Source organism: Leucoraja erinacea, chromosome 10, assembly GCF_028641065.1.
Source record: "Leucoraja erinacea ecotype New England chromosome 10, Leri_hhj_1, whole genome shotgun sequence".
Classification (NCBI taxonomy): domain Eukaryota; kingdom Metazoa; phylum Chordata; class Chondrichthyes; order Rajiformes; family Rajidae; genus Leucoraja; species Leucoraja erinaceus.
The window spans coordinates 38280471-38307719 of NC_073386.1; the positions used below are offsets into that span (position 1 = coordinate 38280471).

The following is a 27249-nucleotide window of genomic DNA, read 5'->3' on the forward strand; positions in this document are numbered from 1 at the left end:
CTCCATGAATGCCTGCCTTCCTTTTATGTACTACTAGGGGCAGTCACTCCTGGAAACTAAAGCCTATTAAAACATCTCACATGCTGCTCCTCTTTCCGTGTACTCGCCGATGTGACAGATGAATGCAGGGATAGGGTGAAATACGATTGAGAGGATAAGAATTATCTTTAATTTCATGTGTTGGGGTACTGTGAGATAACGTTGGGCTATTGGAGACTAGATGAATGGTATGCAGGATGCATGCAGTACAGAATATAGCCAACTGCATTGTGTCCAGATGGCGTTTAAGGTCAAGAACAAGACTGCAGAGTGTGCAGGTCCAGGATTTGGCCATTCAGTCCTCAAGGCAGTTCCACTGTTCAGTGAGTAGGTACCTAATCTGTATTCTATATTCACCTGCACGCTTTGGCTCTATATTCAGTAGCAAAAATCTGCTGATCACAGATATATATTTATTAATTAAACTCCAATATATTGTTTTTATGGGAGAGAGGTACTCATGCATTAAAAAGTGTTTACTGACTTTTCTCCTGAGCAACCTACCCAATAAAATTAATACATGGGTGCACACAATCCAAGTTTAAGTCATCACCTTTAGATAAACGTATTTTAAATCTTTCTGAATGTCTTCTGGACATCTATGAAAACGAATTCACAGCAATTCCTGTGTATATTAATTTAGTTTGTTGTTTAAAAAAAATCAAATCTATCTAAGTATTCTGTCACTTAGTCTTTATAAATTCCATTCTTTTTTTCCAATGAAGTAGAAAATTTTCAGAGCTATATTTCAATGTTCCTATTTTACTTCAATTTTTCAACAGGAATTTCAAAATCGACAGAACTTGGAAATGAAAGCAAAATAATCTGCAAACTCTTCACTACACCCCTTAAAAAGTTGATACAGAAATGTACAGGACATGGGGTTTGTCAATCATTACATGCATATTTTTTTCCTTTAGATTTGAAATGATTACAGAGAGTCAACATGCATTTGTAATTGATGGACTGTTGAATTTTACCTCAACTAAGTTTCAATTCTTTGTTTATTATTAGTCTACCCAGAATGACAGGTATGCTATCTTCTTCCTCTACTGTAAAGACTGGCAAAGCATTTATTCATCAAGACTGACATTTCATATTGAAATCAAGGCAAAAGGAAATTAGAAAATAAAGATTTTAACAGCAGAGGAAGTAAGATGGGGGCAAACTAAACAATGCAGCAGTAATATTTTATATTCATGTGCTGAAAGATGGTATTGTTCTAAAACAAGTGGGACATTTAGACATGACAAGCACCACTGTGGCAGTTAGCAACATAAATGTTTCCATTTATCTCATGTTGACAGCCAGGTTCCATTTCTTCCACCGGTCTTAGGAGCTGTTGCACGATTTGTCACCTCACAATGAATAGTTGCACAGATGGTCAGTACAAACGAGGGAAAGTAATGGTGTGTGATTACTAACGTCTTTTTCTTTAGAAATCTAAAATGCAGTACACGTTTTCAGAATATTTTAGAAATCAGAGCAGAGTAATGTGTTAGAATCTTAATTTAAGCAAGCTTGCTGATTGGCCAGGTCCAGCAGATGTACTGAGTTAATATGCTAATGTGGCTTAATCTGCTGCTGCTTCTTGTCACTGACTGTCATTCATGGTATTCCCTACAGACTGCTTTGTAACAAGGGCATGGAAGAACGGCACTGCGCAAGTAGCACAATCATTTCTGGCAGAGAAGAATAATTAATCACTTATTTATTCAAGGTCAGACAATAGGACTGCACAGAGCTTTACAGATCTTTTGTATATTGATGTTCTTATCCCACATGGCTCAGAAAGTGTTCTCGCTTTGGAATTCACAACACTTGCTCGATGGCTCAGTTCACAATATTGGAATAAGAGCAGGAATAGACCATCTGGCAATTCACTGTTGCTCCTCCATTCATCAAGATCATGCTTACCTTCTTCCTCTAAGCCATTTCTCATCACTGGACCCATATCTCTTGATTTTATTAGCCAGAAATCAACTGATCTCTGCTTTGAATCAACATAACAACTAATGGGCCTGTCCCACTTACGCGACTTTATAGGCGACTACAGGAGACTATGAGGTCGCCACAAGGTCGCCACATGTTCGCCGGAGTTTGCCAGGGTGTCGCCTGCATGGTGGTGAGTAGTCCCCGCATTCTCGTAACTAGTTGCGGCTTCATTCTCTAATTCAGTTGCTAATTTTTCAACATGGTAGTGGGTGGCCAGGAGGTTGTAGGTTCTCATAGGTTGTAGCCGGTGCTGACCGGTGAATTTCATTTACTCATTGGGGAAAGAAAACGTAAACAGTAGTTTTCAGAACCAAGGATAACCGACCGGCAATGTTAATATCTGCCGAGCTTCACAGCATGTATCTCTGGCTTCTTAAAAGTTGTCTCCACTCCTTCTCCCCAACCCGTCTAACCCCCCCCCCCCCTTTTCAAGGACTTGTGACCCGTTAAAAGTTCCAGTCTGACAGTCGCTGTTCCAGTCGCCGTTCCAGATACCGTTTTTTCAGTGACCTGCTACGACTTGACAGACGCCTGAAAAATCGCCCAAATGGGACAGGCCCATACACTTCTATACCCCTGCTCTCCAGAGTCCAGAATTCCAAATGTCCCCTCATTTCAACCTAATCAACCTACCCCTTCTTCTGAAACTAGGACCCTGGTCCCAGACTTCTCACCATGAGAGACATCCCTGCCTCCAGGCTGTCAACTCTTTTAAAACATGTCCATGTTACATTGTGATATCCTTTGATTCTTCTAAACCCAATATGGACGGTCCAAGTCGACAACTGTATTTCATACAGTGATCCTGCCATCGCTGGAACCATTCTAGTGAACGTTTGCTGCACTCCCTCCATGGCAAGTACATCCTTGCTACAGTAAGGAGCCAAATCGAAGCATAATATTGCAGGTGGATAATGGTACAGATGGTACCAATAAAAAAAATAATCCCATGAATTACTTAAATACTTTATTTCTTAAATCTCACCTGAAATGAATGTCACAAACATTTCCAGAATTTTCAAATATTTCAGAAATCAAAGTAATGTATTAGAATTTTAGTTTTACAAAAATTCATACTAGGACCCTTAGAATTGTAATAAGACCTCTTTACTCCTGTTTTCAAACCTTCATATTTTAAAGACTACCAGTTGCCTTTTTAAATTGCTTTCTGCACTGTATGTTAGCCTTCAGTTACACGTGGCAGCACATCAGAGTTCCTTTCAATATCACCACTCTCCAATCTCTTATCACTTCATACATACTCTGTTTTTCTGGTGTGCACCAAAGTGAATGACTCACATTTCTCCACATTATATCCCATCTGCCACCTTCTTGCCCATGCCCATGTTCTTCGAGTACTTTTACACCGTACTCTGTACTACAATTCCGGTGACAGTAGTACTGACAGGGGCGTTGGAAATATAGTATGCGGTTACCATCAACTAAATTGTTGATTAGGACTGTGAAAAACTGGGCCCCAAGCACCAGATCTTGTGATACCCCACGCCTTACCAACATAATCATTTTATAACAAATCTCTGCTTTCTGTCCAATCAATTATTAATCTACATCTGCATATGTGAACCCAAAATCCATGCACACCTATCTTGTTGTCCAATCTTCCATGCAAGGTTTTATCAATGCCTTCCAAAAATCCAAATATGTCACTTCCAATGTTTCCTCCCTATCTATTCTACTTATTACATCATCAAAGAACTCCTACCAATTAATCAAACATGATTTTCCTTTTATAACAACATGGGCTTTGCTCAATCTCATTCTTTTCAAAGTGTTCTGTTATTGCATACTTAATTACAGATTCAACTATTACGACTAATGGTGTTAAACAAGCCAGAAGTTCACCCATTTTCTACCTCCCTCCTTTCTTAAATACTGAGGTCACATTTGTAATCCTTCAGTCCTTCAGTCCATTGGAACAGTTCCAGAATCTATAGAACCTTGGAAGATGATAACCAGACCATTCACCTTCTCGAAAGACACCTCTATTAAAACCCTGGGATATAAATCAATGGGATTTATCAGCTTTCAAGCTCACCAACTTCTTCAGCACTATTTTTTGAATGAGGAGTTTTGTTTGCTTTCACCATTCTTTTTACTTATAAAAGTACTTACAGTCCATTTTACATTTCTCATTAGTCTGTTACAATGTTCTCAAATTTCCTTACGATATGAGTGGGTCATTGCTTCTTCCCAGTTCAACCCTATCAATTCCGTTCCCCCACTTACTTCCCTGCAACCTATTCTCTCACACTTGCCGAAATGCCCTCCTAAGCAGTCCTAATGGATCCACCCCTACGGCAATTTACGAATTAAAGGACAACCATTACTTGTCTGCTATCATATCCTTCAATGTATTCTCCCAATCAACCACAACCAATTCTCTTTTTATTGGTTCAAATCTTCATTTGTTTAGATTTAAGACAGTTTCACACTGAAAGAGAACTACTTTACTTTCAAACACAATGTTAATTCTATCAAATTAGAGTCACTCTTGCCCAAAGGCTCCTTGACAGCAGAATTATCGATTAACCCTTCCTTATTGCACAAAACAACATCCAAAACAACTTTTATCCTTGGGTTCAACGTTAATTTACATTCCATTAGGTAAATTTTCACCTTATCATAACACATTTGATTTGCCCATCCTGCATGTAGGTTAATTGATTATCTCTGTTAGAAATGCCTCGTATTATCTGAATTATGCTGCATTATTTTAAAATCCATTATTTTGTGGCCTATAAGTAATTCCAATCAATGTTTTCTCCATTTGCTGTTTCTTATCTCAAACCAAACTAATTCTAGTTTTACAAGATGATCTGTCAAGACAAGATAATTTCTCATGTCTGTCCTGGTCTCCTCACTTACCAATAATGCTAGACTATCCATTGCTTTTTTGCCTCTCTTTCGTAAATGTTTAAAACCCTAGAACATTTAGTTCCCATCTTTGGTCACCTTGCAGATGCATTTCCTTAATGGGTATTGGCTCACAACCTTTGTTAAGAGACTAAATGTTTGCTCACTGTGATCAAATGATCAATGGCCCTTGTGCACAAGTGAGTGAAAAGTCATCAGTGGCTGTAAAACAATGGTGCACAAGATTTAACAATCGCAAAATAAAACACTTTTTAAAATTTCAAGATGCATGAAAAAGTTGGTTCATTATATGAGTAGTTTTATGAGGCATCTCAGGGAAGCCAAGTGCAAGCAACCTTCGAAGATAGACACAAAATGCTGGAGTACCTCGGCGGGGGGACAGGCAGCATCTCTGGAGAGAAGGAATGGGTGACATTTCAAGTCAAGAAACATTTGAACTTATCACTACACCTTTGTATTCAAAGTATGAAGAAGTTCCGACCCGATACGTCACCTTTTCTTTTTCTCCAGAGATGCTGCTTGACCCGCTGAGTTACTCCAGCATTTTGTGTTTATTTTATGTCTGTCTTTGGCAACAAAAAGTGTGTTCACATCAGGATCCCACAAAAAGCAGACAACTGGATTTACTAATATATTGAGCGGCATTAATTAATGTATAAGTGTTTGCCGGAACAACTTTCCAATTCTTTGAATAGTGGCATGAACAGCTCTGTTCCATTTAATGTTTCAATCAATGATTCACACCTCCAACAATCCAGCAGTTCTTTGTGCACACTGAAAAGTTAATTTAAATAAAATGCTGAAATACTTGCCATCAGATTTCCACTAAAGATTCTATAACATAGAATTTGAATATTGATCCTTGCTTACTCAATCAACATCAAATATTTTTTTTCTTTCAAAGATCAATATTATCAACAAAAAATGAATAAAATTGAGTTCATACCTCACCAGTGTGAATGCAGTATTTGCTTTGCTGCAGTACTTGTACAGAAATGGAACTCATTGTTCAGTCAGCAGGAATTTAATGTTTCACCTTGAGCACTTAGTGTAGGTATCAGACTCTCATGATCAGTTAGAAAATCGATCTCTAATCCCCAGTGATCCCCACTGGAAAGTGAGTGTTTATTTATTTGGCGAATCCTACCGTGAAGCTCCCTGCATTAAAACTTAGTATTTTAGTTCAAAGTGTGAAAACTTTAAAAAAAACTTCCATAGAACTGCATCTCAGAAGTTAATGGCTTCAGTAGAGAGCAGAAAATAAAACCGCGGGAATAAAAAAGGGGCTCAAAATCTATGAAAAGAATGAAGACATTTAAAAACAAATTTTGAAGCACACACTGATGCAGGAATCCTGGATTTGCTGCATTTTTACTATGTTATAGCCTGCTGTGGTGTTATAAGCAGAATGAATGTATTTATAAGGACTTTTAAGGATGTATAAATACTGAAAATATTCAACATTGGTAAACAGCATGCTGTGCTGCTATTACCATTCAATATACCATCTCTCTTGACACAGAAAACAGAATATTTTGTTCATTCCGTATACATCATATAATTATTTCAAAATGTTATGCTTTTAAAATGATATCAACATTTATTTTCAGCTTAAGACTTCAATCTAATGCAATACCCCCAACCTTGAAATAGCTACAATGCCTTTCAGTGCTATTTGTGGAGGTCCTGTAGGAGTCAAGGTTGTCAGGTTTCTTCTCTGTGTAATGCTGTGGTGTGTTAGCTTGTGTGTGACACTACTCCATTGATCTATTAAAAGTGTTCTCAGCTGCTAGCACTAGGCCTAGCAGCTGCAATTTCATAACTGGACATACCATATTGCAAACAGCACTCTTCCAGTTTCTATTTAATGTTGGATACTACAAGGATTGGGGTGGGGGAAAGTGGGGGTAAATGAGAGACTGCTCTCAGGCACCAGAAGGACTTTGCTAGGCTAATGAGGAACAGTTTCTCCAGGAGCCGAGTTATTTGTACAAATAGCAATAGAAACTCTCAAGGGGTAATCACTCCTGACGGGTCTGGGTCAGGGAGGACTCGAAATGGACTTTTGTGAATGTCCACAAGTCAAGAAAGACCTCTTGCCCACTCGTCTTAATCCTGTGGTCTGACATAGATATATCCTTCTCCCCTTAAGTATGGAATTTGAATAGCCTCCAAATGCAGCGGACAGCAGTGAATTATGACCTTTGGCAGCACTTGGATTGATCTCAAAGTTAATGAAGACGTGACTGTGACCCGAACCTCCATGGACAAAGCTAATGCATATATAATGCATATCTGGGCTTACAGGAGGTTACTGATCTCAGGAAGGACACGCAATGAAAATTCCACTTAATGTTTATTAAGTCATTCAGTAATCTCTCTTCCAGCTCTGCACTCTCAGTTCAAACTCCTCTTGCCCTATCCGTGATCCTCCTTCCACGTTTCTTTGCCGTACCCCTCTGCCCATTCTTCTTCTGTACCACCATCTTCCTTCTATTGCCCTTGCACTCTGCACCTGCCAGTGGGTCAGTGGAGGGAGATCTGAGGGAGAGGAGTGATTAAGGATGGAGTGGTGTAGAGAAAGCGGACAATGCCATGAATATCTTTGCAGACACTATGTCTGTGCACACTATGTGAGTATATCATAAGTTCTTGCAGCACAGCCTGGTCTCCAATAGTATTGAATCTCATTGCCATTGAACCAAGACTTTGCTTTTCCATGCGATATGGTATAATGGGTACCACTAGCTAAAGAAAGGAATGTCATTTTGTGTCTAATATACATGCAAGGGAAATCCCACGAGGGATTGAAAATGCATCACTCAGAGACATCAGAACTTCATTGTGGTCAACTGGCTGGTTGGTTAGTGTGATGACCTGCAACCCCTAAAGCTCATTATAATCTTGCACCCGTTGGCAGCTAACCACAACTGTGCATAGTTGCAGAGAAATATTGGGAACAAAAAGCTAGTGATCACATTAACTGAAAAAGAGGTTGAGGTAAAACTGCAAACTAATTAAATTACCTGCTCCACCAAAACATTGTATAGAAATTCTGTGCGCACCTGCTCTCATTTGTGCAATATATTTATTGGTTTAATATAGATGATGTGTGGTCTGGTATATCCAAATCCAAACTCCCTTGAGGCAGATATTACAATTAGTCCATAAGTGAATTTGAGAGATTACCTGTGCCTTAAAATTTCAGTCATAGTCACTTTCTAGAAAAGATCAAGTCATTCACGTTGTTCACATTTTTTAATATTGGCTCATATATTAATCTTTTCTGAAACTTTAAACACACTCAATAGTATTTATTAGGATTCAACATGTTTAAGGAGTTTGGTGAAATCAAAGCAGAATGATAGCACAAATTCTTAAAGGAGGGCTCATTTTTAAAAAAAGGACCCAATTCTTTTCCATCAGATTTAATTTGTTCCAATCAGGTTACATTTGCTCAAAGAGAAAACGTAATTCCCTTTAACAGTCAGCTGCTTTCTGCCTTTCAGTTGCCCCAGACATTTGCTAAAAGGATTAGGAATACTCTGTTACAATAAAATTGTTCACATTCATCCAATAAAATTTGCAGCGCTCTCCTTCTTGACAGCTTCACTTAAAACATTTGATCTTATAAGTTTCCTAATTGGCTTCTCCGCAGTACAAATTACTCTATTTGAGATTCCAACCTTCAACTGAAGGTACTGTCTGTCGGAAGCCTTGTACAGTAAACCCTTGTTTTAACGGATTGCGGTTATAACGGACCAAATAGGTTGTAGACTGAGTTTGTTGTTTCGTGGAATAACCAGTAAATGAATGGAGAAAATTGTGTTTTTAAATCATTTTTGCTTAGTTTAGTTGAGCGATGCAGTATGGAAACACCAAATCCATGCTGACCAGTGATCACCCATATACTCTATGATGGAGGAAAGATAAAACCACTGTGGCAGTTCTATCCTACACACTGTGAATTGTCCCTAGTGTGTACCTACAGCAGCAGTTCTATCTTTCTTCCCACTGTAGTGATTTTATCTTACCTCCCATCAAGTAAATACAAAGACATTGTGACAGCATGGGTTTCCCTCATGCACAGTGGCCTCTGTGCCTCCACACCACAAAGACATGCAGCTCTGCAGCTCAACTGACCTCAGCAAACTGTGCAAACCACCAGTAGAGCTGCTGTGTCACAGCAGCAGAGACACGGGCCAGACCCAGACCTCGACCGTCCCCTGCGACCGTGTGGGTCCCCAACCTCGGGCGCTCCAGAGACCAAGCTCCACTCAACACACCAGGGATAACTCACAGTGTGTCAGATAGAACTAGTGCATAGGAGCACCCGGATGTAATCCACACGGCCACAGGGAGGTATCGAGGCCAGGATCAAACCTGGGTCCACAGCGCCACGAGGCAGCGGCTTAATCAACGTCCCACAGAACGCGCACAATCCACAGAAGCCAATTCACAAACATGCACGTCTCCGCAACACGGGAGGAACCTCGAACACCTGGATGAAACCAACACTGCCACAGGGAGCACTCAAGGTCTGGGTCGAACTCACGTCTCTGACGCTATTAGGTAGCAACTTTACTGCAGCACCATTGTACCGTTCCAAGGTATTACGTATTTTGTGTCCTTTACTGTTTATTTTGTAGTGTATGGTTTTGGCTGTTTTTTCCAATAGTAGTGTACATATTAACTCCCTTATTCAGTTATGGTGGACAATTGGTAATAACGTACACCATCTCCGCCCGAGTGGTCCGTTATAGCGAGGCTTTACTGCACTTGCAAAAACACTAAGTTACAGTAACAGAATGTATCAACTTGGTATCAACTTGGTGAGCGACATTAATTTGTGTCATCACATTTCATAATGCAACCAACCAAAGACTCAATAGATGATCAACAGAATTTCAAAATATTAAATTTGCCAATGAAAGCCGTTTGACTTGCGACCAAGTCAGGTACATTCTAAATATTTCTGAATCAATTGGCACAAATCATCCATTAATATTATCCCGACATTGTCTGAGATCAAATACAATCTATACTATTACTAAAACTCTCATCTTGACCACTTCCCATCTGCATTGTAATTAAATTTGCGCAGAAAAGATCCCCTATAGCCGCTACGATTTTTGCCACCTTACTCACCATTCTCCTCTGCTGCAAGTCAAATAGGTTTTGTTCCGATCGGTGAAATAGTACAAAAGTTATGAAGGTATAAAAATCGTAAAAAAACACCCCTTCCGGAACCTGCTGTCAATAATGCAGCAAGGAGAATTAAAAACCTGAAGGGGTGGAGTGTGTTGAGCAGCCTGCGGGGAGTGCGCAGCCCGTGGGGAGTGTGCAGCCCACGGACTGCTTCTGCGGCGCCCAGCACGACCAGCCGGAAGCTGTGAGTTGAACCGAAAGCCTCTGAGTGAAGCCGGAAGGGGTCTGCTGCGTGAGGCCGAAAGCTGAAGGTGCGGGGAGAGCAGAGTGCGACCCCCCCTCCCCAACCCCTTTTCCCACACCCCCCCCCCTTTCCCACACACACCCCTTCCCCACACACCCCCTGAAATATGAAACCACACGCTCTTTAACTGCTTTGAAACAAGCTTTGAAATTAGGTCTTTATTCTCTGGAGCGAAGGTTAAGGGGGCGACTTGATAGAGGTCTTTAAAATGATAAGAGGGATAGACAGAGTTGACGTGGACAAGCTTTTCCCTTTGAGAATAGGGAAGATTCAAACAAGGGGACATAACTTCAGAATTAAGGGACAGAAGTTTACGGGTAACACGAGGAGGAACTTCTTTACTCAGAGAGTGGTAGCGGTGTGGAATGAGCTTACAGTGGAAGTGGTGGCGGCAGGTTCGTTGGTGTCATTTAAAAATAAATTGGATAGGCATATGGATGAGAAGGGAATGGAGGGTTATGGTATGAGTGCAGGCAGGTGGGACTAAGGGAAAAACGTTGTTCGGCACGGACTTGTAGGGCCGAGATGGCATGTCTCCGTGCTGTAATTGTTATATGGTTTATATGGTTGAAGATCCCCACATAATTGCCAGGTGACAGCATTTTAGGAGCACATTTTTGAGAATGTCACTCTGTCCATGATCTTCCTTAGAAAGAGTTGGGGAAAGGGCTAGAGATAAATTGGCATTGTTTGGGGTGTGTGAGGTGAAAGTGAAGCCTCATTCTGGGGTGGAAGTTTGAAATTAAGTATTGGTGAACTGGGGGTGGGGGTCATGGGAGCTCATTGGGAAGGGAGACAATTGGCATATTATGACCGCATGCTCATGGGGAGGAGAGGCTTTGATATAATGCAGGAGGCGCGGAGAGAAATGGGTAGCTATCCCCATCCCCACGGTCTCAGAAAAGCAAAATCAACAGAAGATCGCTTGGGTTGAGCTCTTAGCTTTGAGCTAGTTGACCTGCTCCAGTTGGCCTTTTTGAAGCAACAGTGCTACGAAAACATAATTGTTCTCAGAATGGCCAACAATGGGCACTCTTGGGAATGTGACCTAATTTCCCGGGCATTACTCCAAATTAAGCCATCCTCTGCACAGCTGAAATGAAAAGTGTGCCAGGTACACAAGGGTGTTATAAGTCCAGAAATTACAGAACGGCAGCTAAGATTTTCAGATTGGTGTGATTTGACCCAGAAATAGTCACAATCTCATTCCATTCCAGAAACAAATGCTCTTCAGATGAGTACCACGGGGACAAAAGCAGTAGATTTAATTTCCTGGCCAGTTCGGCTCTTAAAAGTATAGGTGGTGATCTCTCCTCGACTTCAAATTGAATTGATGAAAATTTTTAAATATGCCGGCTGTAACCTAACAAATGGGTACGAGTACATTGCAATGCATCTAATACCCAAACAGATCTTTAACCTCCACTGCACATTCAACTTAATTCTGAGTCAGTCTTATCCTTATAAAAAGTGTAATTCTTCTGATCCAAGATAAAATCGAGTTAGATCATAAAATGGTACCTCAAAGCAGAAGTCTTGCCCCAGGATACTACCGTGCAAAGGTTTAATGAAGACATCCTGCTCCATGCTTAATTCCAAAGTCTCAATTGCACTGCCAGGACTCAGCAGAGATTCATGGGAACGTGATTCTTTCAATTTTGGTAAAGCACGAGACCTGCAAGAAACAATAAATAATTCATGAAAAAGTGCATCACGTAGGACACAAAAAAAAAACTTAAGTCTTGCCTGAATCTATTTAATAAACAATCACAAGAGATTTAAATGGGTGGCAAGAGTAGAACCATAAATAAACTACTGATCTGAAAGAAAATAACACACAAATACAATGTGCTGTTGGCAGGGGTCATAGAGAGAACTATAAAAATATAAATAAATACGAGGGGTGGTACCTTGTGGACAAATGAACAAGGTATAATGCTGAACTAATGCCCATACATAATTTATCATCTTATTGCAAGGGTAGTACACATCATTGTTTAAATCTTTAGGTATAGAAAACATGCTTAACACAGCCAGATTACAAAGGAAAAAATTCAAAAGCTTATTTTCCTTTTGTTCTAAATTGAATATAACGCAGTATGCTAATCTATGCTGCAAAGTAAAAGCTGTTGGGAGTCAGAGAATTTGCAATTTTAAAGTACCTGACAATTCTCAGAGTAGGCACTATTTCTATGAACCATCCTGCCACAAAAATTTGCACACAGCCGATACAAAAGTTGGGAAGCAAAAAACTTGCTAGAGAAAACAAGAACTTGCTAAAGAAAATATGAATCTCACTTCCTATCAAGATATGTACATCACTTATCTTCTCTACACTATACCAGCTGGTCATTTATTTTCAGAAATATTAACGAGTTCCAAGTCTCAAATATCAAGTCTGAGGAAGGGTCCCGACCTAAAACGGTGTCTATCCATTTCCTCCACAGATACTCCTTGATGTGCTGAGTTCCGTCAGCAGTCTGTTTTCCCTTCCAATAAATTACTTAACTGCAGCGATTATCTTTCAGATAACTTTACAAGATGAAAGAACATACAGCATCCTTATTTGCTTCCATTCAGCTTTTCTCCCTCGTTTTAGTGGCACAACCCATAACTGGCATCAGGAGCTCCCCAATGTCTCATTCCACTGGTGATTCTATACATCAGCCATGATAGAAAATGCAAGGTATCAGCTTGAGGGCAGGGCACGAAAATGACAGCCAACACATTCACCATTTGTTGCAAAATGTAAGCAGTGTAATTTCAATTCCAATTGCCATCACTGGCAGAAAATATGGTTCAATCCTTAACCACTAAATATGAGTAGTTTTGCAGATAGCGAAGATGGTTGTGGAAGATTGCAGCAGGATCTGGATCAATTGGCTGAGGAATGGTTGATGGAATTTAATACAGAGAAGTATGAGGTGCGGCATTTTGGGACGTCTAACAAGGGCAGGACCTACACAGTAAATGGTAGACCGCTGGGATGTGTTGTAGAGCAGAGGGATCTGGGAGTGCAGATGCATGGTTCCATGAAGGTCGAGTCGCAGGTATATAAGGTGGTCAAAAAAGCTTTTGGCACATTGGCCTTCATCAGTCAGACTATTGATCATGTTGCAGTTGTATAAGATGTTGGTGAGACCACATTCAGAATATTGTGTTCAGTTCTGGGCACCACGTTATAGGAAAGATATTGTCAAGCTTGAAAGGGTTCAATGACGATTTAAGAGGATGTTGCCAGGACTAGAGGGTCTGAGGTACAGGGAGAGGTTGAGTAGGCTGGATCTCTTGGATAAGAGCAGTGATTCCCAACCTGGGGCCATATGGTAAATTTCAGGGGGGGCACAGAATATTTTGGGGATTTAGGGTTCAATGAAGGGGGCCACAGAGCTACCACCCTGTTGCTTCCTAAATTTCAGTTCTAATAAATTTAAATCTATGTAGTTGAAATATTTTTGATGTTTGTGGAATAGAATAAAAGAGAATATATGTGCAATTAATAGACACTGATATTTTTATGGAAGGTATTATAATATTGAAGTACTTTTTTTCCGCTAATAATGTCAGGGGGGGCCACAGAAAAATTAAAAGATCCCAAGGGGGCCATGAGCTAAGGGGCCATAAGGTTGGGAACCACTGGATTAGAGGACATCGGTTCAAGGTGAAGGGGAAAAGATTTAATAAGAATCCGAGGGGTAACTTTTTCACACAAAGGGTGGTGGGTGTATGGAACAAGCTGCCAGAGGAGGTAGTTGAGGCTGGGACTATCCCATTGTTTAAGAAACAGTTAGACAGGTACATGGACAGGACAGGTTTGGAGGGATATGGACCAAGTGCAGGGAGGTGGGATTAGTGTAGCTGGGTCATGTTGGCCGGTGTGGGCAAGTTGGGCCACAGGGATTTTCCACACTGTATCACTCTATGACACAAATCCACCTGAGCAGCGACCAAAGCTGGGAATGTTCTGACTGTATTGGCTCGAAGCCTGATAATCTGCTAATTAATGGGAGGAATCAATTTGCATTTTGCTTAAGGGATAAACCATTGTCGTTAGTTGACATAACTTATTTCCAATGATAAACTGGAAAAAAAAATTGTCATCATATGACAAACTTAATGGTTTACAACTTCAGTCAAATAGCTTAGAAGTTGGGAGAGAATAAAAACATGGTAACCTTGAAGAATTAAAATTATCTTCAATATTTTAGCAATTATTGACTGTAAAAATCATCTACATTTTTGCTTTCTCTTTACACTTGCAGCCACCATGCCTCGCCTGCTTATTAAAGCAATGCTAATGGACATAATCAAACTCAGAGATCTGGGTACTTGCATCTCCCTCGGCAATTGGACCCTAGACTTTCTCATCGGACCACAATTAATACAAATTGGTCACACTTCCTCCTCCATGACCATCAACACAGGAACACCTCATGGCTATGTGCTCTCTCTATACCCATGACTGTGTTGCCAGACACAGTTCCAATGCCTTATTTAAATTTGCTGATGATACCACCATTGTTTAATGAAATAACAGGTGACAATGAGTCAGAGAGACTGAAAATCCAATTGTGCCAGAACATGCACAGAATTTGCAAGACCATGGACCTGACTGCTGACCAGAATAGGAAAGCCAAGGATCCATGAACCCGTCTTCATCTAAGGAAGGGTAGTGGAGAAAAGTAATAGCTCAAGTTCCTGCGTGTGCATATCCCTGAAGATCAGTCCTTGGCCCAGCACATTGATGCAATCACAAAGAAAACTCATCAACACCTCTACTTCCTTCGAAGCTTGAGGAGATTCAATACATCGCCGAATACTGATACATCACTGTTTGGTTTTGTAACTCAAATGCCCAGGGACGAAGATAGCTGCAGAAAGTGGTAGATATTTCCCAGTCCATAAGGGCTACTAATCCTCCCACCATCTACAAGAGCCACTCTTTCAAAAAGGCAGCAAATATCATCAAAGACCCAAATCACCCAAGCCCCACTCTCATCTCACTATCAGAGGAAAGAAGGTACAAGAGGTACAGGAACCTGAGAACTGTGGCCTCAAGATTCAAAAACAGCTTCATCTCAGCAGCCATCATGCTCTTGAACACTCTACAACACTCACCAACTATGATTTACCCTCGACTTGGTTTTGGTTGCGCTATGTACTTTGGTTTTGAACTATTATGGTCTGGTAACCCAGCATTACTGTTTATTAATTTATCGTATTACTGATCTTTGTATAATATCTATTTGTGTTTTATTGCATGAATGGGCCAGTAAAATTGTAGCAAGTAAGAATGTCAATGTTCCACTGCCATGACATATGACAATTAAACACGCTTGATTCTCGAGATAGGTGCTTTGAAGTAAATGCAAGAGATAAAATCTGCTCCCTATATTTCTTCAACTGAATATAGAAGTGCCTGGTAACTCCCAACAAGACAAAGATCAGGAGTTGACGAGCATCCCCCACAGCTAAGATGGACTCCCTTAAATATAGTATAACTGAAAATAGAAACTAATTCTCTATACAGCTCTTAAGTCTATTCTGCTGACAAATGGGAAAACATGAAATGTTTTAGCTCTACCCAAACACCTCTGTTGCTCCAGCATAAAAAGATGCAGAGAATAGATTTGCAAACATATACAGACAGACAAGTAAGGTTTCATGAGTGCCATGACAATGCTTCCGTTCAGTTGGGAAACTGAAACCTCAGCATGTATGCAAAACAATATATGAAGCTGCAGCATGAATACAGTCAGATGCTGCAAAACCAATCCTTTTCAAGCAGCCTATCATTAAACACATTGGGGATGTGAAAAAGCACTGGACACCACAACTTTGATTAAAAATAGTACATAAAAGGTATTCTGTTTAAAATCTCCAACAATTGTGCTTTACCAGGGATTTCAAAGTTAGATTTCACTCAGAGGAAGTAATGAACACTGTTGTTCTGCTTTAGTACAATTTTTATTTGCCAATACCTTCCGAGCATAAGAATAAGAACAGCATAAGTATAAGGACAGCATAAGTACAAAAAATATATAGCTCACAATGTCCTTTCGGAAGGACAACGTATGCAAGATGCACAACTATGGATATACCTCAATGCTCCCTTCAGACACAGGGGATTCAACGACTTCCTCGTTCACTAGAAAACCTCCTCACTTCACTGTGCTCCATGAAATAACGTGCAAAGTGCAATTTTTTCACGGTTCACACTGAGATGGGGATTTAATCTCCATGTGCAGTATCATAATATTTATGTTTGCAATTTAAATTCTTTGAAATAATTCTGGAGCTATATCTCTTTCCACGATTCAAAGAAATGTGCACACAGGCACAAAACAACTGCACTCATTCCCATTTTCTTTAAAACAATGAATCTGCATTCCAAAAAATAGTTTATTCATTAGAGTTCATAGAACACTTTCATTATTCTACATAAAATGTTCCACTGATGTGTGGTAAGTTGGCTAATCCAGAAATATGACGCAAGGTAAGGCACCCATTCCTGATGTGCAGCTATGGGTTAATATATAAGAATACAGGAGGCTGTATGAGATGCCGTAAAATCACTTCAGCTCTGACCCCACTGAATTCCTCATCACAGAAACACCAACCCAGAGGGTCACATCAATGCAACATATTTAGACCAACGTCTGATATCTTGAAATTCCTGTGTACAGATAGATTTAGCTGACAGTCACTATAATTTTCCTCATTACTAAACTAAATACTCTCACGATGCAACAGTTACTTGGTGTATGAGTGAATTTACAAAGACTGCAACATACATGTTTGTGACTGAAGTTACATTTCTAATCACTTTTCTTGGTAAGGCCATCACAGTTGGAATTGCATCTCCAGCTCTTCAATTATGGACATGGTGAACATGTTTATGTGATCAGCCAGGGCAAAGCAAGGCAGTTAGAAAAAATTAAAGCAATAGGAAAGATTCACTTATGCCATTCATCATTTTGTAGCAGGTTACAAGCATTAAAGCTGAAGGTTTATCAGCATGTCAATGGGCCACACTCCATCAGGTAATAAGAACAAAATCAGCATAGAAACAAGGGGGAGCAAAAGAAAACAGCAATGGGATTTTTTTTTCTTTTAAAAGATGCAATGCCCATGTCAGATCATCAAAGACATCAATTGCACACATTTTTTTTCAAAATTCTGTTGTTTAGTCCAGCAACTGCTTACATAAATGGACATGATACGATACTTACATTAAACAGCTACGCAGCCACTTAATAGAACATCCCCAGATCATGATGATAGGTGGTACCACTTTGGGGAAAAAGTGATTCCACGTTCCACCTTCTCCCAAGACCAAAAATAAAGCCAATTCTTGCCACAATCTTCAAAACACACCTCGAGTTGGATGGTTGTCCAGTACTTTCAAGATCTCACGTGGCCTACAAATCTTCACAGCTTAATTCCATCAAGGATAGTTTTGTTCCTGAAAACATTGTGTCTGTTAAAATGAACTATCCTGGTGGTTTCCACATTGCAAGGTTGAACGCTTGACAAACTCCAACGAGAATAGAGAAAAAAAAACCTTCTTCGAGCAGACTTTAACTTCAACAATTGCGATATCCCACACAAAAGGATGGTAACCTCCTCGCAACCACAGGCTGTGTTTCAGGCCAACTCCAATTATTATTCCTTCTCCCATAAGATAAACAAAGTAATTCTCTTCATTTTAGTCAAAGCCTTGCAACATACTGATTTTTCTCCTGAAAGAGCAGGGCCAAATGTCCACCATGTTCTGATCACTGGAGGGATGGACACTTTTCTTCCCCTTGTTTAAAATGCTTTGCTGAACATGCCAAATATCTTCACTTGATGGCAATCCTTGTTTAAGAAGACAAGATACTTCCAAGTCCTACCTATCACACGGATTGAAAAAGGCAGTTTCTAAATCTCCTTGCAATTGTATAGCGAGATCAGGTCAAAACACTCCCATTTCTTCCTGGTACACAATGGTGTTAAGACTGATTTTCTTCCCTTCCAGGCACAAGAAGCAGCGAATCGTTCTTTTCATATATCAGCAATGTGCAGAGCACAGGGAAGCATACTGTTTAAGGGACTGAAAGTGATCTCCAAACAAAACTAACAATTCATCACTGGCTCTTAAACAACATAAACATGGGCCTGACGTATACTGTTTTGTCCCACCTGGGGCAGTTGTTATGGCAATGCACCTATGAAAAGATTAATGTCTGAAGCCAGCAGGGGCCACGAGCAGCAGAGTCACTTGAATGCTGCTTCTTTACTGCAGCACTCGCTGAATCACACACCGATCACAGCAGTAGAAATCAATGTGACCCTTAAGAAGAACAATAGTAATTTCACCTCCAGAAGGACTGTCCATCACATGACATCTTCAGCCTCTCTGAGCACACTCCAGCTGAGCAGTGAGCTCGAGTGCAGCAGCCCACTGCGTAAAATGTTCTCATACAGATGCTTTCATCTGGATTCTGGCCAAGTCAAACTGTAGTGACAGGGATTAAATATAGAATGATGGATGGTCAGGAGTACAATAAAATATATTTACTGGCCAGAACACAGGTTATTAATTGTGGAAAACTAGGAACAAGGGACAAGATATATACACCATCATAATTTATCTTTAAAACAACAGGAGAGAAAAAAAAGATTTGATTTTTTTTAAACCATTTTATGCCTCATTAAAATATTGTGCAAGGATGAATTGTGTGCATAGGTAACCACAAAATTTTAATTAACTGCAACAAAGCAGGAAACTGATTGAAAAAAGCAAAATGGGAAATGGCAAATTGAACAAAACAGATGCTAATTGCAACCACACAGGATGGTAGAATAATGTTTGCACATTGGTATCTATTCTCAGCAATTCCAGAAAGATATGTGACTTTCATGGATTAATTTTGATATTTAGCAGGCACAAAGTATTTTTCCAAACAAGATGCATGAGACTGGAAGCCATTTAGCCTTTTACGGAGAGTAGGGAAATGCTTTATTATTTAAAGAAATAAATATGGAAAAGGAAAAACATATTCATGGGAAATGCTTTTAAAAAACAGATGAGCAAAGTAGAATTGAAGTGACAAATCATCTCAAAGGCCCAAGAGACTGCAGATGTTGGAATTTTTAGTAAATCTACAAACTGTTGGAGGAACTCAGCAGGTCAGACAGCAACTATGGAGAGAAATGGACAGATGATGTCTCAGGTCAGGACCCCTCTTCAAACTGATGAAGGACAAATCATTTCACCTCATTATCTAGTTTTTACATTTAAATGAAGAGGTAAAATTACCATGTACTAACAAGGAAATGTAGATTCTGATTCATACCAAAGATAGACACAAAATGTTGGAGTAACTCATCAAACCAGGCAACGTCTGGAGAAAATGGATAGGTGATGGACGTTTCAGGTCAGGACTCTTCTTCAGACTGATTGTAGAAGGGGGAGTGGGAAAAAAACTGGAAGTGAAAAGAGGCAGGCCAAATCACAGTTGGGAACAGATGACATCTCAATTCTGTCTCCGGCGCATCTGCTCCCAAGATGTCCTCATTCTTTAGTTTTCCCCCCTAATTGTCATAGATGGATCCCTCATCTGCATCTCTTCTGTGTCCTGTAGTTCTGCTCTTGATCCCTCTCCCCGCACATGCAACAAAGTCAAAGTTTCCCTGGTCCTCACCTTTCACCCCACCAGCTTTCGCATCCAACACATCATCCTCCGACATTTCTGTTGCCTCCAACGTGATCCCACTACAAATCACACCTTTCTATCTCCACCCCTCTCTGCTTACCACAGACCACTCCCTCCACAAATCCTAGGTTCACTCATCCCTTCCCTCCCAAACCACCACTCCCCATGTACCTTCCCCTGTAACCGCAGGAGATGTAACACCTATCCTTATACTTCCACACTCGACTCCATCCTGTGACCCCAGCAGTCCATCCAGGTGAGACATAGATTTACATGCTCATCCTCTAAGCTCATCTACTGCACCCGGTATTCCAGATGTCTCCTGCTATTCATCGGTGAGACCAAGTGGAGACTCGGCAGCCACTTTGCTGAAACCGTGCGCAAGTTTTGCCAAGGCCTACTCGATCACCCGGTTGCTAACCACTTAAACTCCTCTTCCCATTCTGACCTTTCAGTCTTGGGCCTCCTCCATTGATAGAGTGAGGCAACACACAAACTGGAGGAACAGTGCCTCATATTCTGCTAGGGTAACATACAAACCAATAGTATAAACCTTGAATTCTCCAATATTAGGAACTTCTACAAAAACTTCCCTTCCCCATCCTTTTCTTCCCCCCTCCCCCTGCCTACACCTCCCCCACTTACTCAACCCCCCCCCCCCCCCCCCCCCCCATTCCCTTTCCTTGAACCCTGGCTGAGCTTTCACCAGTTTCCTCTCCCGCCCACCCCACCCCACCCCACCCTCCTCCTCCACCAAAAGTCCTTAACCAGCGTCACAATTTGCAACTATGTATCTTTCTTGGGCACCATATCTGTCCAACAATCTGGCTATCAGGGAACACCCTCGCCTGGGGTCAGCTATTGCCGGCCCTGATTTGTCCTGCCTCTTTATGCTTCCAGTTTTTTTTACCATTCCCCTTATTCGCATACAAGGAATTTGCCTTGGTGCTCGCCCACAAGTGACAACATGACTTACAGTGACAATTAGGAATGACACATAAAACATTAAACCAGTTGTAATCTTAGATAACTCTCTTCATTGCCACTACGCCACCGATTTTGCTGTTATATGCAAATTGTTAACAACATTGTCATCTGAATTGTTCATATACATGACAAACAATGGCAGATCCAGCAGGCCTCCATTCTGAATGTCACCCTCTGACTCCTTCCCATTAAGCCAATTTGGTATCTAGTTAGTCAGCCCACCTTGATTTCATGTGATCTAATCATGCACACCAGCCTGTAACATGGGAGAAACAAAGAACTGTAAATTCCAGTTTATACAGAAAAGGACACAGAGTGCTGGAGTAACCCAACAGGTCAGGCAGCATGCCTGGGGAACATGGATAGATGACGTCTCGGGTCGAGACCCTTCTTCAGACTGGAACAGGGTCTCGACCCGAAACGTAACCTATCCATGTTCTCCTGGTTTGCTGCCTGACCTGCTGAGTTACACCAGCACTTTTGAGTTCTTTTGTTTACATGGGACCTTGTTAAAAGCCTTGCTAAACTTCAATCCTCAATTAACTAAATCAAATTCATGACACAATTTCCAAAGCATAAAGCCATGCTGACTATACCTAGTCAGTCCTTGTTGTCCAAATGCACTTGGATCCTGTCTCTCAGAATCCCCTCCAGTAACCTTTCCCCCGTTGATGTTAGGTTCACCAGCCTGAAGTTCCCTTACAGTCCTGCTTAAATAAGGGCACATTAGCCACCTCTTCTGATCCCTCGCCATGACTAAATATGATTCACATATCTTTGTCCGGGCCCTGTAATTTTTTTGTCCAGATTGTCCCAGGATATACATGCTCAGCCCCCAAGGATTTATCTAACTTAATAGCCCTTATGACCTCCAGCAACTGCTCTTTTGAAATTCCAATATATCACTATTCATTTCCCTTAATTTGTTAGCCTCAATGACCTTGTCCACAGTATACAATGAGAAATATTTGGTTAACACCTCAACCATCTCCTGTGGTTCCACACATAGGTGGCCACGTTGATTCTTAAGGAGACCTATTCTCTCCCTATTTATCCTTTTGCTCAATATATTTGGAGAATATCTTAGGATTCACCTTATCTCTAAGCCATCTCATGTTCTTTTTTTTGCCAGGCTCATTTCTCTCTTAAGTGTACGTCTTACATACTTCTCAAGAATTTGTTTGATCTCAGCTCAAGGGCCTATACCTGTCAAGTGCCTCCTTTTTATTGACCAGTGCCGTAATATCTAGCGTCAGTCAGGGTTCCCTTATTCTACCAGCCCTAAATAGGTTACAAGGAAATATATGGGGCAATGAGACTGATGCTCTGGGAACTGACCTCCTTTTATGATGTATGGAAATATAAAAATATGTAATGTTTAAGACAGAACTGGAATCGAAGGTAGACAAAAGTGCTGGAGAAACTCAGTGGGTGCGGCAGCATCCATGGAGCAAAGGAAATAGGCAACGTTTTGGGCCAAAACCTGAAGGGCCTGAAGGGTTTCGGCCCGAAACATTGCTAATTTCCTTCGCTCCATAGATGCTGCCGCACCCGCTGAGTTTCTCCAGCACTTTTGTCTACCTAAAAATATGTAATTCCTGCTTCTTATGGACAGAATGTAAGTGGACAAAAATAGACACAGAATGCTGGACTAATTCAGCAGGTCAGGCAGCACCTCTGATGAAAATGCATGTGACTTTTTGGGTCAGGACCCCCTTTCAGACTGGAAACAAGAAGAACCAGGAAAAGTCAGGGCCGGCAACAGATTACTTCAGATAATCTCTGATATGTCAATTGTTGGCGAAGGATGGTGTGATCCCAAGAGATATAAATTGTTGCGAACTGTGGAACTGGTTACCCAACTGGTTGCTCCAGTGGAGGATGGGGAGGTGCAGGGGTGGGGAGAGACAGAGCGAGGAGAGGGGGGAAGGGAGTGCTTGTAAAAGTCACCTAAAATTACAGAATTCAACATTCATACTGTGTAGGGTGGAACTGCAGATGTTGGTTTAAACCGAAGACAGACTCAAAAAGCTGGAGTAACTCAGCAGGTCAGGCAGCATCTCTGGAGAAAAAAAATAGGTGACGTTTTGGGTCAAGACTCTTCTTCAGACTGAGAGTCAGGGAAAGGGGAACAAGTGATATAGGCAATACATAGGAGAAATGTAGTTTGAGAAATCAATATTCATACCGCTGGGTTGTAAGCTGCCCAAACGAAATATGAGATGCTGTTCCTCCAATTTACGTTTGGCTTCACTCTGACAATGGAGGAGTCCCAGGTCAGAAAGGGAATGGGAAGGGGAGTTAAATGGTTAGCAACCACAGTCGCCGAGTCCATATTTTGTCTCGCAAATGTACAAGAGCCCACATGTAACTGGACAATATTACACACCATTGGGCAGTTTCTAGGGTTTCAGAGCTAAAAAACAGCTTGGCTCAAGTGGAAGACAGCTGCGAAACATATGCCTACATCACTACAGCCAGGAAGCAGTCAGAGCCTATTACCTCTGTTACATGTAGTGCACTCGGACATTTCTTGATATCAAGCAAAGTTAATCAAATTAGCTTATTGATGGAGATTGTCAGAACAGACTAAGATCGATAATTCACAAGGTGCTTCTGGCTGAAGGTGATTGGAAATCTTTGACTTTCATACTGACATGTTAATCTTTTCCTCCTGTTAGCTTTGAATTATTCACAACCTTTCTCATCTGGATATCACTTTCAATTTTGTTCCTTGAAAGTGAGGCCACTTGAAACAGGACTTTGACATTTTAAAATTACATATCAGTTATTCAACAAGATCAGTAACATGGAATAAAGACCACTATAAGCCCACATTTGTCTGTGTCCAAGATGGTAAAAATCATCCACAATTAGCCTCCATAAATGAAGTCTGGAGCATGAGAAAGAAATATGCTGCTGTTGAGTGGTTTCAGTAATACATGGTAAAAGGTTCACACGTGAATATCGTGTGAAGGATCAGCCAAGTTCAAGTAGCAAAGTATTTGCTTGGGTTAAACGCCAGAGGACAACCAGAACTATCAAAATTATATTCAATCAGATTGAAAATAGCTACATTGATCTACTTCAATGTACATTTACTACAGAAGCCCGTGGAACAATTTATCGCTGAATGGCCTCTTTTAGTCAGGAGAAAATATCATTTAAAGCTTTCTTTTTGAAGTCGAAGATATTTGATTTCTATCAGGTTACGAAAAAAGGAAATCTAAACAGTAGAGGTAGGGAAGAGAAATTGTTGATGCTTAATATAACAAAAGGTGCCAACTAATGAACATTAATAAATTAGCAGAAGGAACATTAGTGTAACTGTGTTAAACCGGGGATTGAAACTGCAAGGAAATCAGTACACGTCAATGTCTGCAACACTGAAAATTCGCAACCTTGTGCTAGATGAATGGGATTTTATGACAACAATTTTTCTCCGTCCAATTAGATCGATATCTTTAAATAATAAATACATCACTGCTTCCCTATGCTTATACATTTGAATGGATCGAATGAAGAAGCTTGATTGACAGCACAGGTTGGGAGGATAATCTGAACGAATCTCTACCTCTGATGCGCATACAGAACTAACCATCTTAATTACGGAGATAAATAGTAGTGAATTACAAGTAGAGACTATCAAACATTACAACTCTAATTGTTTAACAGAGAGAGGGGAATTTGGAGGAAATCTACTTAAGGGCTATTTATGACTGAAAGGACTTTTTTGAAGACACACCATATATGAGTGGGAATAGAGATCAGAATAATTATCTAAAGGTCAATAAGACCAAGCTCAATCAATTTGTTCACAAAAATCAGCATCTCTAGCATGGATTTGATCAACGACAATCAGGTTGAACCATGATAATTTTTTTAATCTTCCGCAAACCAGAGACTCTCCACTGCTTATCCGAGTTCAGAAACACACATTTTCTAGCATCAATAACTAATCAGGAGGAGCAAATCTATTACAATTTTCCCTTATTAGTTGTGCATTTGCTGAGTTATTCTTTGCCCCATCGGAGACAAACTCATCAACGGGCAGGAATTATACGAGGGATCCTAATGATGAATACAGCTCAATGTTCCACAAGGGAAAATTGTGCTTGTGATGACATTTCATCACAGTTTCAGTTTTCAAATCCACTGGTAGTTTCACCTGTTTGTTGAAAGCAGTATTCTATTTGAAAAACTGTCAACAATCAACTATCAAGGATAATGGCTTTGCAGGGAATCTTATACTTTCTTCCAAAGAATAATACTCCTACAGACTCTACCGACAATGTCTGACTGCTGCAACCCCCCCCCCTCCCCCTACCCCCCCCCCCCCCCCCCCCCCGCCCCCCTCGCCCCCCCATATATGTTTCAATAAGATTCCCTCTCATCCTTCTAAATTCTAAATATACAAGCCCAGACGCTCCATTCTATCATCATATGACAGTCCCACCATCCCGGGAATTAACCTCGTGAACCTACGCTGCACTCCCTCAATAACATGAATGTCCTTCCTCAAATTTGGCGACCAAAACTGCACACGATACTCCAGGTGTGGTCACACTAATGCTAGGTATGTTACAAAACCTACCTGAATCGCCATTGGGAATCTGCCCACAGCCAGGTCCGCGATTTTGGCGCTGTTTGGAGGGGGCGGGTTTAAAACGCGATTTTTACTAGGCTGTACTAATCGCAGATGTTCAGCCTAGTAAATCATTAACGAAAAATCGCTGCAAGACCCGGTCGCAAAAGGTATTATTAGTTTTATAGGCCTCGATAATATAGTTATAATAGTTTAAAATTACTCTCTCATTCCGCAACCTCTCGCAGCCCCAGGGTTTTATAAAGCAAACAATTAAAGGTATGTACCTTATTTTTACATTAAATGGGGCATATATATAACCCTATATATCAAGTTATCTATAGCGAGTAGTTCATTTTGGGCTTTTTATATCCCGCAGTATTTTTCTCGGCATTTGAGGGCACTAATCCAGCGCGGTGTCAACGTTCTAAACCAGCGCGCGTTCACATGAACCCACTAGAAAGCCGATTTAAATGGGCATTTATTTACAGCAATTGAACACTAAATTCCTTCCATTTGGCCTATAAATTAATGTAAATTAGATATAAAAATCATGTTATATTGTGAATTATTTGTGAATAATCTTTGGACACTTAGGCTATTTAAAAATGTTAATCTTTCCTTAAGAAATGGGCTTTTGATTATCCAAGATCACAGCTTTTTTGTAATGTCCATTGAAAATCAATAGGGAACAAGATACTAATTTCCGAGTATGAAAATGGCCATAACTTTTTTTAATACTTGAGATATGAAAGTGAATTTGGTGTCAAATTAAACTTATTGTTATGCTTTATCTGATGGGATAAATTGCAGACTTGATTTTTAAAATCTCAAAATTTTGTAACATTGCTACTAATGCCCTGTACAACTGCAGAAGGACTTCTTTGCTTCTATACTCAACTCCTCTTGTTATGCCGCTAGTTTTCTTCACTGCCTGCTGTACCTGCATGCTTACTTTCAGTGCCGGATGAACTAGGAACCCCAGATCTCTTTGTACTTCCCCTTTTCCCAACTTGACACCATTTATATACTAATCTGCCTTCCTGTTTTTGCCACCAAAATGGATAACCTCACATTTATCCACATTAAACTGCATCTGCGATGTATCTGCGATGCATCTGCCCACTCACCCAACCTGTCCAAGTAACCCTACATCCTCATAGCATCCTCCTCACAGTTCACCCTGCCACCCAGCTTTGTGTCATCTGCAAATTTGCTAATGTTACTTTGAATCCCTTCATCTAAATAATTGATGTATATTGTAAATAGCTGCAGTCCCAGCACCAAGCCTTGCGGTACCCCACTAGTCACTGCCTGCCATTCTGAAAGGGACTCGTTAATCCCTACTCTTTGTTTCCTGTCTGCCAACCAATTTTCTATCCATGTCAGTACCCTACCCCCAATACCATGTGTTCTAATTTTGCCCACTAATCTTCTATGTGGGACCTTATCAAATACTTTCTGTAAGTCCAGGTACACTCCATCCACTGGCTCTTCCTTGTCCATTTTCCTAGTTACATCTAGTTTCCTAGTGGATCCATTAATGGTACAGTGGTGTTTGGATTACCTTTTCCTCAGACCACAGTATGTGCGCC

The 27249-nt window shown here is 40.6% G+C and overlaps 1 protein-coding gene across 1 annotated transcript in view; it reads right to left on the minus strand.

The window, feature by feature from the left end:
* Positions 1 to 27249, minus strand: part of rasal2 (RAS protein activator like 2) — a 318544-nt gene that overhangs the window by 42645 nt on the left and 248650 nt on the right. The window contains exon 6 of the mRNA XM_055641981.1: positions 11903 to 12056. Within this exon, the coding sequence (XP_055497956.1) occupies positions 11903 to 12056 (154 nt within the window). The remainder of the gene's footprint in view (positions 1 to 11902; positions 12057 to 27249) is intronic.